The sequence below is a fragment of the Etheostoma spectabile genome, chromosome 11 (assembly GCF_008692095.1).
Source record: "Etheostoma spectabile isolate EspeVRDwgs_2016 chromosome 11, UIUC_Espe_1.0, whole genome shotgun sequence".
Taxonomy (NCBI): Eukaryota; Metazoa; Chordata; class Actinopteri; order Perciformes; family Percidae; genus Etheostoma; species Etheostoma spectabile.
Genome location: NC_045743.1, coordinates 10,079,459 through 10,095,192, shown reverse-complemented (window position 1 = coordinate 10,095,192; position 15,734 = coordinate 10,079,459). Strand labels below are relative to the sequence as shown.

General features: G+C 37.8%; 1 protein-coding gene across 10 annotated transcripts in view; it reads left to right on the top strand.

The window, feature by feature from the left end:
* The window catches only part of pkp4 (plakophilin 4), a 79,952-nt gene that overhangs the window by 25,088 nt on the left and 39,130 nt on the right, over positions 1–15,734 (top strand). For all 10 annotated transcript variants that reach the window (XM_032529829.1, XM_032529828.1, XM_032529827.1 and 7 more), the window contains one exon: positions 8,591–8,703. In XM_032529829.1, the coding sequence (XP_032385720.1) occupies positions 8,591–8,703 (113 nt within the window). The remainder of the gene's footprint in view (positions 1–8,590; positions 8,704–15,734) is intronic.

Genomic DNA, 15,734 nt, shown 5'->3' with positions numbered 1-15,734 from the left:
ATTATTGTTAACATCTGTTGAGCAATGTTTCTTTCACTCTCCCCCTCTGTCCTCTATGTCTCTGTTATTGACAGTCTTTCTATTGTTGTCAATCTCTTTTGTGGCAAGTGCTTGCTGCTGCACTTGCCAATGCACATGACAGCTCCTTTTAATAGCATTCACCACACAAATGACAATGGCATTTTAATTATCAACCCAAACTGTAACTTCCTTTTCATGTTCAAACATATGGAAAACAGTGTTCTCAGGCGTCTGACTCATCTGTGTCGGCAGCATGTTTTTATCTGAAATGCCACCACCATAAAATTATTTTTGGAGGGATGAGGTTTGGGAAACACGGTTATAGTTGTGGTGCTTTTCCAATAGGGTGCAGCAACTATTGTCTTGATACAATGCATGTCTATCACTAAGTTATCTGAGTTGTCCACATCATGTCTCAATTGTTGAGAAACGCTTTAAGCTGGGGTCGGAGATCATCCTTAAAATAAAAATGTTTTTGACCTGCCACTTGACACCAATTTTCTATTTATTTTTTAGTTTATGCATTGTCTATACATAGAATTTCTTTTTTTAAACTACCGGGAAATGGACTTTCATGGGGGACAAATACATTCAGCCAAGGAGCAATGGATTATACTATATAATTTTTCATACAGAATCATAAGCAGCTAAAATATAATAGTACAACATGGAGGTCACCAGGTGTGACCCATGATCAGACATGGGGAGCCAACAACGAATCCTATCAGCACCATAAAACCACATTTTATAAGAACCCAAATTTTGCATCCTGCTTCGACCTTGTTGTGGCATACTGCGACAACTGCAGTATGCTAATTAACTTTCAATAGAAGAACTTAAAGAACCATTTTTAGCTGCTCAGCCAGTTTCCCACTGAAAATGCTTGTAATGCCGCATTAGAAATCCTGGCAGAAATGATGTTCTATTGTAAACTTGCTTTTCCATTATCTGAAAGTGGGTAATGTTTAACATTTCTGTTTTTTGACCTCTTGTCAGATTATCAGCTTATACAGTATAAAAGCTCTGGTACAGTTGTGGGTGCCAAAGCAATTTTCTCCCTCTGATTCACCTATAGCGATGCCTGCAGCTGTGTACTCTTTTACCTCAGCAAGCCACTTTACAGTATTTTAAATGCCTTTCTATCCAATGCGGTTATTGTAATGCTTCTGTGGTGGCATGACACTGCAGCCAGTTCAATCAAACCTTTTTAACAAGGTGACTTTGTGGCAGTTTTTGTAAGTAGTTGCTCTGCATGGTTCCTTCAGGTCTGGTCACACAGCCCGTTTTGAGGCCTGTTCTCTTCGCTCACACCTCTGGCCTGCTTTTCTGTCCCTGTTGCTGTAACAATCCTTTAACCTCTGCTGTCATTCTACCACTGCGCAGCAGTGCCAGGCTCTCGTAGGAATGGGTCTGCCACACTGCAGCGAGGATGCAGAGCTGTCAAGCCTCATTGCCATTTAATGAACAAACATGTTTCTGGTAGATTTTCATCTTTGGTTAAGAGGAAAAGCCATCTGCACTATAGTCAGGCAAAACGAACATTAGAAATGAGTATGCAGCCCTATCTTTCCAGGCCTAGGCCCAAACCACAGCACTACGAAAACACACTTTACTACAAACTCACATGGTCGGTACTCAACCTAACAAGAACTACAAAGGATATGATCTCAAGTCTTAATTAAAATTGGGATTTGGACACGTACCAAGGATTAGGCTGAGATCCCTGACCTTTTGCTCAGAATTATTATTCTGTAACATAAAGGCAGAAACTGATTTACCATAAATATTCAAGCACAATTTTATACGTTAATAGCACAGCATCACAGGCTTATTCATCATACGAGATATGTATTATGTTGGAGGGGAAATGATGCATCTGTTCAGTTTGTATGCATGGTGACTCTCCTATGACATGGACATGCATTTCTGTCCAGGCATGGCAGTAAGAGGGATGGTATCACAAATCTTAAATGTAACTTAACAACCACACTAGATACAAATGGATATTGTGTGTGTTATGTGGTTGAAAGATACAAATAGACAGCAGTAATCACGTGGAGCGATTTGTTACGAGGTGTAGATGTTTTTAATACGTTTTTCCGCCATAAGTTTAAGTTACCCATGCTCAATCTTTTCTATAAGGGAAAGGACTACTTTAATTTAGAAACCACCTTTCGAGTCTCAACATTTTTTCTTTAAAATCACATAAATACAACGTTGTAGCAGAATCCAATTCCAATCCTAAGATTTCCTTTTGATTTAAGAGAGTAAGATCGTCCAAAATCAATCTTTACATTCATGCACCCAAACCTGCCCACTAAAGCATTATAAATGCATTAAAATATATTGAAAAATGTAGTCACGTTCCCCAGAATTTAAAGTTGTAAGTGAAAATGCACGCCAAAGTATAAAGCAGGGTACAGTAAATGCTAACACATGTTGATATTTTCTATGGTTGTCCAATTGAATTGAATTTTTGAGTGAAACAACAATTCAAGTGTGCTGGTTGACCAATTATTGTGTGTTTGAAACTTGTGCAGTGCAGAGAGACTTTTCATTGCATCACAGACAATCTGTCCTGTGTCTGATTATTGACATTATATTTGTATCAGCTGCCTCTCTTTTGTTTCTGCTCAAAAACAAAAAAAATCTATCTTTTGGAACAACTGGTTAAAATTTAAACACCTATTTAAAAAAAAAAAAAAAAAAAAAGGAAATAATGAACCTCCTTAATAGATCGTACAATTGAATTCTTTATTGCTATATTTTACCAAAGTACACTTTCTGTGCTAATTTCTAGTGTACGGAATATTAATTGACTTCAGATGATGGTGTAGGGCTTTTCAGGGTGTATTTCAGTATATGTTAATATAGCTGCGTGACTAGGGATGTCCCGATGTCACAGTATTGGATCGGCGCCAATTTTGGCTCTTTTTTTTTATCTGATCGGGAATCGACATTCATCCTGTTTACCTTTATCCAATCGTGTACATCATCTTGTAGTGATCGCCGCCTTTAATCACACACGCCCTGCGTCACAGACAGACATCCAGGGCTCAGTTTGGAACAAAGACTGACTGGCAGCACTTTTAAACCAAGATGGTCGTGGCCACTCACCAGTGTCTGCAACAAATAAAAAAGTCCTTCTTTTTAAGTCACCCTTTTTTACATAAGCGGATTACTCAAATTCTCTTCCCTGATTCCACCAGGAAAACACGCTTTCAGGTCGTTATTCCCTGGATCCGGCATCGGTAAACACAATAAGAAAATCAAAGATTGACTATTAAGCGCAAGGCGTCACTTAGTTATTTTTTTAAACAAAAACAATTTTTTTTTATCTATGTCTATTATCTGTTAACTATAAGTATTGGATCGGGACTTGGTATCTGCAGATATTCAGTATTTTAAAAAAGCGGATTGGTTTGGGGGTCGAAAAGCTGATTGGAACATCCCGTGTATGACATTTGGGGTTTATGTGTGCATAAGCTCCCTCTCTTATCTATGCTTCACCATTGTCTATGTGCTGAACCAGCAGCAGGCAGGAGCCACTTCAGGCATTTCATATGGGTGTGTATTGTCAGCATCCATAAAGATGACAAGGGAGACTGTATATTGGTAGCGTGGTCTACTGCCATGAGTCATCTGTTTCTTTAGGGCCTATCTGAGGACACAAGGGGACAGGATCTGATTCAGCTTTGCGACTACGGGCAGATCAGGCCCAACAGGCTCATTGTAATGGCAAATAAAGGCGTTAGAGGCCTTGTTGGTACAGAAAAGCCAGCCACCCATTGTCTCTGTCCTCACTTTTCACACTAAGCCTAGTACTGTGCAAGGTTGCGCCCACTCCCGTTAAATAAGCATAGGCCTTGCTTAACGGTCATTACTGCTGTGCTCAGTCTGACTTCAGGGATCGTTATGCTGAATAAATGTATCCCATTCTGTGTAGTGGCCAAGCATGGACAGTGAAATGAATTACACAGAGCAGTGAGTACTCTCTCTCCATGGCTAATATGAACCCCACTTATGAGTGTGATCCTTATCCCTGTTTTGTCATCTAGGCCCCATTTTGGCACATGCCTCTGAACTATCAAAAGCTAATTATGGATATTAGCTATATCTTCATTGTATTCTCAATGAGTTGTTGAGAATAAAAAAAGTCTATTAAAATGTGTGTAAGAGAAGAAAAGCTTAAAAACCTTTTTAAACCCTTAGGATGTGATAGTAAAGAGTCATGGCAGTAATCCTCAATGCCACCTGAGAGGCCAGTAAACTCAGCATGACAGAAAGGCTGCATTGTCGTTTCACGGCTGGCTACAAAATCCGACAGAGTAGGCCTCCTGCCATTCTATTGCTTCTTAAACGTGTCGGCCATCCTCAACGAAGGAAATTGTGAGCCAGTGATAAAAAATAAAAAAGTAATATAACGGAACAGCCATCTAAATATACATAACAATATAAAGCAAACCAAAAACAGGGCTGCAGCAAAATTGTCAAGCGATAGAAAAGACCTGGAGGATGGGTCAGGAAGCTTTGGACTTCCTCCATGCCTCTCTATGATAAGAAAACAGCAGGGTCGGGTTGGGCATGCAGTAGAGCTGGGCGAAAATCAAATATCACGATATTCTTTGACCAAATACCTTGATATTGATACCACAACGATATTGTAATGTTGACTGTTGGTGCTTTCACAAAATATTTCCACAATGAGATTTTTGATAAAAATCATCAGTAGTTGATATAATGACTAAGTGGGTAAAGGCAAATAATAGAACAGTTACAACAGCCTGCCTTTAAAACCAGGAAAAGACTACACTTATATATCCAAAATCGAATGTGATATCTAGTCTCATATCACAATATCGATACAATATCTAGCATGCAGGCAAGATGCCTGGAGCAGCTCTGAAGATCAGTAGTGACAGAGACCTTAGTGCCTTATGGTTGCAACAGATGGCTCTCTCTGCTGTGCTTGATCAACATCACAGACCATTGAATCATTTGAATTGAAGGACAGCCACTCTTTGCGGGAAGTATTAAGAAAGGCATAGCTGTTTATTTCTCTTGTGCCTTGCATGTATCACTTTGTAATGAGAAGCACTGCCTGAGATGAAGTTGCCGGACTTGACAAGTTGACACACTTCCAAAAAAAACAATTGGATTATGAGCTTAAAAGAATGAAGGCACAGAAATGATGGCCAAGAATAGTGACATTTGCAAAAGAGCAGGAGATCTTTGTCTTCATTTAGATAGTAAACGTTATGTCTGTCTTATTTTTCATAAGCATCTGCTACAAATTCGTACATGACACGCATACTGTAACACAATAAGCTTTACATATGCAAGGTGAATTGGATTTTGTAGTTGTATGTCTGGGTGTTTGTTTAGGGATGAGTGAAAATCCATATCTATGTCCACATATACTTACACTATATTAGTATCCTTCTTCTGTTATCTGTGTGTCCAAATGGATTATTCCCCTTTCTAATCACTTTTACCTCAAGTTCTCTCTCTTGCACATTGGTGGCAGAATCACACACTGAGGAATTCCAGATTTGCATCAATTAGACAGTAGCTATGTTTCCATCCACACATTTTTATCAAAATGAAGTGATATTGAATGAAAAATACCTTACGGAAACATTAAAATTTGATGGAATTTCATGAATATTGACTCAAAGGAAATACGTTTGGTCTCATTGAATTTTATCTTGATCGATATACAGCTTATGCGATAAACGCTGATGGAAACATTATTTGTTGAAATCTAAGAAATGCCATAATTTATCAGGGACTTCCGAAGGAAATAGCCAACAAAGGTTACAACAGGCCGTGGGACGTCCTCTGGGGTAAATGGAAGGCGCACAAACAGCGAGACGTGAAAATAAGAGCCAAGTTGCATCTGCATCATCGTAGCAATGTGTTGATAATGTCGTTGTTTTCTTCTTATAGCTTGATATGTCACTATCAGCTGGCACATAAGCACTATTACAACTTTTGCAATATTGATCATGTGTTGGTAATTGGCGCCATCCATTTTGTCTAGCAAAACTTTGTTTGCAAATGTTTCAGTGTGAAAATGAATGGCAACACCGTAAAATCTCTAAAATCAATTCGATATACCAATTTGATCGCAAAACAGCATGTGACGTCATTATGCACAGGTTTTTATTTGCTTTAAAGCCGTTGGATGGAAACACACTTTTACCAGCTTCATTCGCATGACTTTTTTTACCAAACTTCAGATAATTCGATTGACAAGTGGATGGAAACTTAGCTAGTGTTTGAATTGTCTTTCTCTGACTCAGCCTCTTGTTACTTCTACTCACTGTTCCCTCTCTCTCTCTTATACATTGAAGGTCTAGCATTATCCCTTGTTTCCACTGCAAAGTCATTGTCACGTACGGGTGCTGAAATGGTGTCACAAAGTTCAATATTTTGAGTGTCTCTTGTGGGAAACAATCTTCCGACTAGCACTGCCACATTGTGCGTCACTTAGTAGGGTTCAGTACTGAGGCTTAGTGAGAGAATAGTTCTTATTGTTTGTGATATTCTGGGCCAAGAGTTCAGATCTCAAGATTTCTTGATTTAAAAAAAAAAAAAAAAAAACAACTCATGACCAATTTTTTTTAAATGAATGCTGTGTCAAAAGCAGCTAATGAATTGAATATGCCCTTCTCCCTTTGACAGTTTGCACATATGTAGGGTAGAAATATATATATGTATATGTGATATATATATATATATATATATAGGTGTATATATGTGTGTATATATATATATATATATATATATGTATGTGTTATACAGAAGATTGATGCCATTTATTCTTCTAAGTAAATTTGTGTTGTGGCCACTAGGGGTGGGGGAAAAATTGATTATTTGATGCTTGATTCTGATAAGTTAATAATCGATTCATTTAAAATGTGAGTGAAAATGGAATTTGCTTAATCATTTTTGGTATACAGGGAAATTACTCTGCTTTCTCAAGTGTTTTTCCAAAAGTAAATTTTTTTTTTATCTGTAATGGAGATCAGTGGTGCTTTGTTAGCGGCACTATTGTTTAGTAAAAAAGTGGTTTACACATCAAAACGTTGTCAAATTTTGACCTATAATGTCAGTGGATTTGAATATTGCAAAAGGGAAATGTTACGAGCGTATAAAGCCACACCAACACGCCCACCACGTCCTGAAAGTCACAATGTCTTCCATGAAATGCTATCCTTTTTAGTTTATTTATACTCTGTACGGTATGTCCTCTTTGCTAACAATCATCTTTGTCACAAAAATTTTCTTGGATATTAATAAAGGTCTATCTTATCTTTTTTTGCGTATGCGCAGCACAAGATGTTATCAGGGTTGCTCAGGGCACTGTACTTGTATCCCAGCCACATTAAAAAAAAAAATGTTATTAAGGAACTAGGACTTAGCAGTTTTCCCTCTGACTGCAGTTGAGCTCCACATAGCTACAACTGAGGAACAGGAGAGGAGAGCAGTAGAGGTTATAAAGCAGTAGTTTGGGGGAGGGGGAAGTAGAGCATGTCTACAATAAAGTGAAGGGACATTTCAGTTCCCCCTCAGGGAGCATTGGAGAGTAGGTGTGAAAAATAGGCTGGTCTTAGTGTTGTAGAGTGACAAAACATCATCAGACAAAAGAAGCAAAGATTCGGTTTGAATCTTGTCTGGGTTTTGTGTGGGTGTGAGAATGCAGCTGGCTGTGAATGTAATTGACAACGGTAATGGACATTACATTGGACAACTAAGGATAGCAGGACAATGATCCTGCCATAAATGCATAGAATTATGGTGAGTGAGGCCTTTTTGCAGGGAATACATGAGTGCTGGTGCTAGGTGCAGATATTCTTTATACCACCTTGTTAGTGGTGTGGGTGAGTAAAAAGGGATAATTCAAAGCTGTGTGTTGTGTGTGTGTGTGTTGTGTGTGTGTGTGTGTGTGTGTGTGTGTGTGTGTGTGTGTGTGTGTGTGTGTGTGTGTGTGTGTGTGTGTGTGTGTGTGTGTGTGTGTGTGTGTGTGTGTGTGTGTGTGTGTGTGTGTGTGTGTGTGTGTGCACTGTGCAAAAATTTTTTGTGTAAAAAAAAAGAAAAACGTGTGTGTCTTATGAGTGTCATGATGCAGTGCTTGGAGCTAGTCCTGCGCAGGCTAAATAATTAGTCAAATCATAAATTCTACTCGACACCCATAGGAACAGTGCCACCAAGGCTAAATATTACCCACTGAAGTGGTGCTAATCTCTCTGTGTGGGCTGGAGAAATGGCAGTACCATATAGCCTATGTGTGTGAATAGGGATAAACATGGTCTCTATTATTTAAGCTAACATTTATATTTGGAATTAAGTTGTTGTTTGCCGTGTCTTAAGCTTCTATTTTGTGTCACCTACATGCCTTGATGAAGCACAACACTGTTGTGTTGGAGCTATTTGTCAAACTATCAATTTTTATTCCCTAATATTGACTTCACGTTTGTCATATAGAAGTATGTTAAGCTCTCTCTGATAATTATGTATTCCTGACCTCTTGTCCCTTGTCTTTTTTTGTTTTGTTTATGTGCAGGAGCTCCAGTTTGAGCGGCTAACCAGGGAGCTGGAAGTGGAGAGGCAGATTGTGGCCAATCAGCTGGAAAGATGCAGACTCGGGGCTGAGTCGCCAGGCACTGGTAGCAGCAGGTAATGAGAAGATACACATACACATACACACACATGGATCCACAACCCAACACATGGTGTTTTCATCCTTCACAGCAGTGACCATATTCCATAGTGTAACCTTATGGCATAGTGATAGAGCATCCCAGTATGCTCAAATATGATGGACTGTAAATCTAAAAATCACCCCTCTTGTCCTGTTATTTAGAAATGGACAGAATTTTTCCAGTGTTATTGTAGCTTATCAAAAGTGTGGTTTAATTTAAACATGCAGGAATTTGTCTTTTTGTCACTTTTATGTTGAGCTCAAATTAAAATATATAAACAACTGACTTTTTAGGAAAATATTAAGGCTATGTTTTATCAGTAACAAAATGTGCATGTGCATTTTCAAAGTGCTTAATAGTGGAGTGTTGTTTGAAGGGCTGCGCTGCTAAGTTCTGGGAACGCATTCCCCTTTTATCAGCTAAGACACAAGGCTGCTTGATCATCACACTTCAGTGACCACACATTCTGTCCTGTCTGCTGTGGCTCAGACATGTCAGGTTCATTTGTACAGCTCAATACCACGTACAATATCCCAATGGGCTTCACAGAGCCTCTGTGAAGAAGGGTTGACACCGATCGTATATTACCTCCAATGTCAAAAGATTTAGATAAACATAGTCTTTATATGTATGTCTGTATTTTTAGATAAAAACAAGTCATAGGAATGTGGTTTAAAGTGCTATGTGTGTGTCTTGTAACGTGCATTGATGCATCACTGTTTTCAGTTGTAGTTGGACTTAAGTAATATGTGGAACATCTGTCAGTTCTGGTTAATAATGTAATTCCTTAAAGTGGCAAGGGAAATTACGATAGAGGTTAATAGACTGTGACATTTAAGAGATGGCTTAATGGTCAGAATTTTCAGGCACTGTTAATATGATCATGTTTTTTGTTGCTTTTGCTTATTTGGTTTCCATTAAGGCCAGACATTTTGATTTCTGGCAAAGCAAAGTGTTGTATTGTGTGTGTATTTTACTAATGATTAACCAACCCACACTGATGCATAGCTGTTTTAGTCGTATGTGTTATGTCTCATTGCAAAGTTCATGATTACACCTAAGGTCGTTGATATAAGGATTATGGTCCGACTTGGAATTAAACAGCTCAGTTTGGCAGTTTCTTCTTTTCTCCTTGCTCCCTACCTTATTTATAAGTTATCCAATGTTAAAAAAAAAAAAAAACTATCTAATTGTTCAAAGTATTCCTAAATGGTCACTTGATGCCAGGTTTGGGCCACATTTGTTCTGCAATGGACCATGATACAATTGGGATATATCTGGATACATGACACTTGGTCTGAATAGAGGCTGTAATGGCTCTCTGTGATCTCTTCTGGCTTTGTAATAATAATCCCTATGCATTATTGCACTCCAGCCTGCATACCTGCAAAAAACACCCATCTAGTACCAGCAGATTGTAGTACTCACAAGGAAGAGTGTCAATTTCCCCTTTCCCCCTTTTTAGAGAGGCGCAGGTATAGAGCAGCTTCAAAGTGCTGGCAAAAAGGTCTGGACAACAGATCTCTGACAATATTTACTTTAATTTTCTCTTTTAGAAGTACTGTAATTTTAGACTTCAATTTTAGTGTATCCAAACACACCAGTGATCATATTTGAGATACATACTTTTTTTTTTAAACAATATTAATACCTCTGATAGCAAAGGGTTGTTTTTTGTTTGCTGGTCTCAGTGAAAATCAGCAGCCAAATCTGTTTAGTGCAGCATTCAGCTCATTGTCATTAGTCCATTAGTGGCATCAGTTAACATTTAGTCAAAAGAGGAAAACCAACCTTGCTGGTGAACAATACACGTGTAATGCCAGAAAATATGGAACATGGATTTGACCTCTAGTAAACATTTGCCATAATAATTAAATTAGCTGAAATAATAATAATCATCAGCTCGTTGAGACTACAACATCATTGACATTAATATGTCTTTACAAGGTCATTGCAAAAGCTTACTGGAAAATTGAATAATGGTTTTATACCATCTTGATATTGATGGATGACCAGTATTGAGTTTAACCCTTGCTTCTTTTTTAAACTTTTCATAACGCAACTACACTATGTTATGTTTAATTTCTCAAATAGCGGCATATTAATAGAGACATGTTTTTATGTTTCTTTTCCCTGGTATATACATTCATTTAAAATAAATAGATAATATTACTAAGAAGCCTTGCTTTTTTATCTGCTCCTCTTTGTTATGAACATTTGCTTAACTGAGTAAGAGCAGTACTTTCTTTAAGAGAGAAACTCTTGCGTCAGCATTAGATGTTTTGAGTGATGGCGATGTTTGAAAATAGGAAGAAAAAAACATTTTCTTCTCTTTTGTAGACATTTTTAGGTTCCTTTTGTATGCTGAAAAATGCTGACTCCGTAGGACTACCTAACATGTTTGTGTGGAACAAAGAGTGCGTATACACTCCTTGCTAAAATACATAGTCTGTGTTGTGCTCTGTGTTGCTCTTTGCCAAAAATCTTGCCCCCTTGACCAGATAACCTGGCCTGAAAATGAGGGGCAAAAGGGAACATTTCATTAAAAGATGCTTGTGTCTTTCCTAAAAATAATTTGTCAAAGCTGCAACGCCTGCTCCCAACTGTTTGGCTTGCATTGCCTAATGCAGTCCCACAGGATAAGATGATTCTTTTAAAATATATTATCTACCACGCACAAATAAAAAATAGCCCTTTTCAGCGGAAATAACTTTTAAAGGAACTCGGGTACTAAACCTGTGTTTTAAATGAAAAAAGTAGGGTCTAAATGTAGTTCTTGGCCCACAAAAAGGGGGTAGTACTGTACTTTCTATTAGCCTATTTTCCATCTGAGAGGAATTTCTTGTTGCAGCCTCAAGGCTGTAATTGACTGAACAACAACTGTACAGCTTATATTCACACGGAAATGAACCTTTGAGTTCAAATCTTCTAAAGAGTACACTGTTTAGCTGTGCATCCCAATTTAGTGTCATGTTTTTAGTTGCAGCTGAAAAATCTTTAAAAAATCAATATTTTGGTGTATTGTTTTTTTTGGTAGGCAAATGGCCACAAGACCTCTCAGAAACATAGTTAAGGTTTGAATAATGGGTTAAAAATTGGCTCTCCAGCAGAAATCTACCTCTGTTATCCAGAATATTTTGTAATGCTGTTCTGAGCCAACTTTTCCATTGACATGATTTTTCAGAAATCCAGTTTCTGCCGAGAGATCTAATCCCATTTTTAAAGTAAATGTAAATGCAGCCAGTCTTCCCACTGGGGGGCCGGTAGCCATCCACCACCTCCTAGGAACTCCTTAAGAAAACATGTAACACAATTTTCACACCTTTTTTTAAAGCCAGAGACGGACAAATAAATTGGCTTTCACTGTAGATTTGTGTGTGAATGGAGATTAGCTTTAACCATTGAGCTCACACTGCTTGGCTCAATAGCTCAGCGGGATGATGGCCGAGGTGACAGCACACTTAAGGGTTCTGATGAGATTCCTTACATTTCAAGATACTTTCAAAGTTGACCACCCCCTTCATTTCTACAAGCAAATAGAGGGTGGTCATCAAACTTGACCTCTGGCAAAACTCCTAAAAGATGAAACCTCTACCCAGCCAAAGGGATTGATGGGAAATTAAAGTGTCCTGTCAGGTTTAGGCCTGTTGTATATCAGCAACTGCAGTTTTACAATCTCTTTCACGCTGCCTTCACCCAGCTGCTGGTCAGAATGCAGCAAGCATGGTGCATCATCATTATGGTAGCCATTCTTCTACTTGATCTACCATGGTTCAGTGGAGCACAACTCGCCCAACTTCCTCTTTTTAATTGCCTGTGTGCTCATTAAAATTCAGAGAGCCATGTTACTTAAAGCTCAAGTGTCACCTTAGATTGAAAAATAGCAGCAGTTGCAACATTGGATTTTTGATAGTAATGACCAGCAGGTAGAGGATATTGAAAAGAAAAGGGTGGGAACAAGTGTGGGAACACAGGGTCTCCTGCTTGGCCTCTGTCTGTCTTAACACCCCAGCCTTGGAAAAATGGTTTTGAGAACGCCAATCACTTTTTCTTTTGTCAGGAAAATATTTCAAAGGTACATGAGTTGGAATTATTAGGTGGCAATTATTAGACGGCTCGCATGGCTGTTATGCATTTTCTTTTTTTGCCTTACAATACTTATCCCATGTTAAAATATAAAACATTTAGTTAGATCTAGAAGGATTTAGACTTGTTTACCTCCTGCAAGGAGGTTATGTTTTTGGTTTGGTTACTTACCTATTGACCCAATTTTCATAAACTTAGGGAAAGGGTGTATCATGGACCAATTATCCCATGAAAAGATATAAACCCATCAAATTTTGGAGTGGATAGATTAATTAATAGAATGCCTTTATTGTCATTATACACAAGTACACGGTACTTGTGCAACGAGATTAAAGCAATCCCTTTGCAGTGTTGACACAAAAAAAATATAAGAATATAACAGTATAAAATATAACAGTATAAAATATCAAAAATATAAAGTCAAAGATATAAATGTAGTGACTGTCTAGTGTAGTGACAAAAAAATATAAGAATATAACAGTATAAAATATCAAAAATATAAAGTCAAAGATATAAAGTGTAGTGACTGTCAAGTATACATATATAAATCAGCTTGAATAAGCATAGGTAAGGATCCATATAGGGTGGACACACATTTTTCTATTTAGTTAACATAGCATTTGTGCTGCATTCATGTGGTTGGAATAATTAGAAAAATTAGTTCCTGACTGTGAAAAATCACACTGCATTGTAAGTAGGGCTTGGCACCTCGACACCTCAGTTTCGATGCCGGTTCCTTAACGATACTATTTTCAATGGCATATGTTTAAAAATCCATTTCAACATTACCACAAAGACAGTAAACACAAAATTTATATTTTCCAACTTAATTGTAAATCAAAACCGTTTTCACAATGTAAAAAAATCTGGTAACACTGCTAACTCAGAGTAACATTAGTAACACTGGTTGTGCTTTTGGATAGGGGCGTTCCAGCCAGATACTCAGGATTGGTATCAATCTGAATTTGGCTAAAATTAACAAAAAAGAGAAATCTTTTTGCCCCAACATGAACATATTATAAATAATAAAAACAAATGACATTGTGCACAGGCTAATATTGAATCAACTAAAATGCAAAGGAATATAAACAACAAAGACTTTTTAGTGCAAACTGCATAATGACAAAAACCTTTAACAGCTGTAAAGGTTTAAAAGCTGTAAATCTGTAAAAATACAGGTTGTGTGTGTGTGTTGTGGTGTGTGTGTGTGTGTGTGTTGTGTGTGTGTGTGTGTGTGTGTGGTGTGTGTGTGTGTGTGTGTGTGTGGTGTGTGGTGTGTGTGTGGTGTGTGTTGTGTGTGTGGTGTGAGCTCTGCGCTCTGTCAATATGCAGAGAGGACAGATAAACTTGCAATTACCGCTCTCAGGTACCGAAATTTGGTACCGAAGATTTTTTGATACTAATAGGGTAAAGTATTTCGTTCAGTGCATAAAGTATCGACGTTTGGTGCCCAGCCTAATTGTGAGATACATCTGAGCTGTTGAGTGCCCTTTTTAACCCTCAAGTTGTCCTCTGGTCAAATTAACCCGTTTTCCTATATCAATGTTCTTTTTAATTACCTCAAATAACATGACTAATTCCACACAACGCTCTTTGGCAAGTGCAAATCTCTACTTTAATTAATTTTGGGGCATCTTATTTAATTTTATAGCATTTGAAAAAAAAGTGAAGTGGTTTTGAAATAGTATTGAGTAAAAGTTGACTTATTCCAGTCTGTGATTATCCATGAACATCCATTCCTTTAATTTTAGTCTAAATAATTCCCAATTTCTGCTTTTTTAACTCAAACATTAGGTATAATTTCCTATATATTAGGTTTATTGTCTATAAATTCCAAAAATAACTGTAAAACTAAAATTAATAAGTACAACAGTAAGACGTAAGAAAATTTAAAAACATTGATAGAATGAGTCAACAAAAGTGTGAATTTTCAATTTTGACGAGAAGACAACACAAGGGTTATTTAAGTTAAAGTTATTAAGTTTTTTTAAGCATTTTTAGTAAGCTTTAAGAAAGAGAGAAAAAAAAAAAGTATACTATTCTTCTATAGGGTTATTGCCCGTATGAAACGGTTACATATGCATGCTTGTAAAACTCCAGCTAACCTTTTGGAGTTTGCATCTTCCTTGTAGCTCTCCTGCTGTCAGTACTAGTTGCTTCCGGCCAAAGGCATATGAGATGTTTTTTTCCTCAGAGGAAACATCCATACCAATTTATTCCCAATGGATTGAATGGATTTGTGCCATAATCTACTGGGTGCTTGGTCTGATACTTTCCTGCTCTGAGTTTGCCATTAAGTATGATCCTTCATCCACTGACCCAGGACGATTCATCATCCATCCCCCACACACTAGATCCTTTCTGTTTTTGCCGCTTGGTATCCTCAGTGTTGTGTAATAGTCCCAGACTGTGACCAGTATTCTACCATATTATCCTGTGGAGACTGTGCTTCACTCTGAGATTCTCTCCGTGTGCTTAGATATACACTAGCATGCATGTCAAGATTAGGTTCAGATGTCACTTTGTGCTTGTACACCAAGTGTGTGTGAATGTACTGTGTGATTACTGCTGATTTACTCAAGGAGCTTGCCTCACTTGTCTGTGCTCAGTTTCAGCTCCCATCAGGATGTATCCCATCCCCTGGCCATTTGTACCTTTTGGCTTAGCATGTTTATTAAAGCTGCAGTTTCCCAGTCCCAAAATAATAGATTTTTCTGTCAGTGCTTACAGTTCCTAAAACAAAACACTAGCCGTCACCAAAGGGGACTTTATGTCTTGATAAGCAGAGATGACCGAAATTGACTGAATATCAATTTCAAACACTAAAACTGCTTTTAGGTGGGTAACTCTAAAAGCACAAACACAGTAATTACCATTAGTGGTCAGCCAATTCCAATTTGGTGCTTTTTTTTTTACATA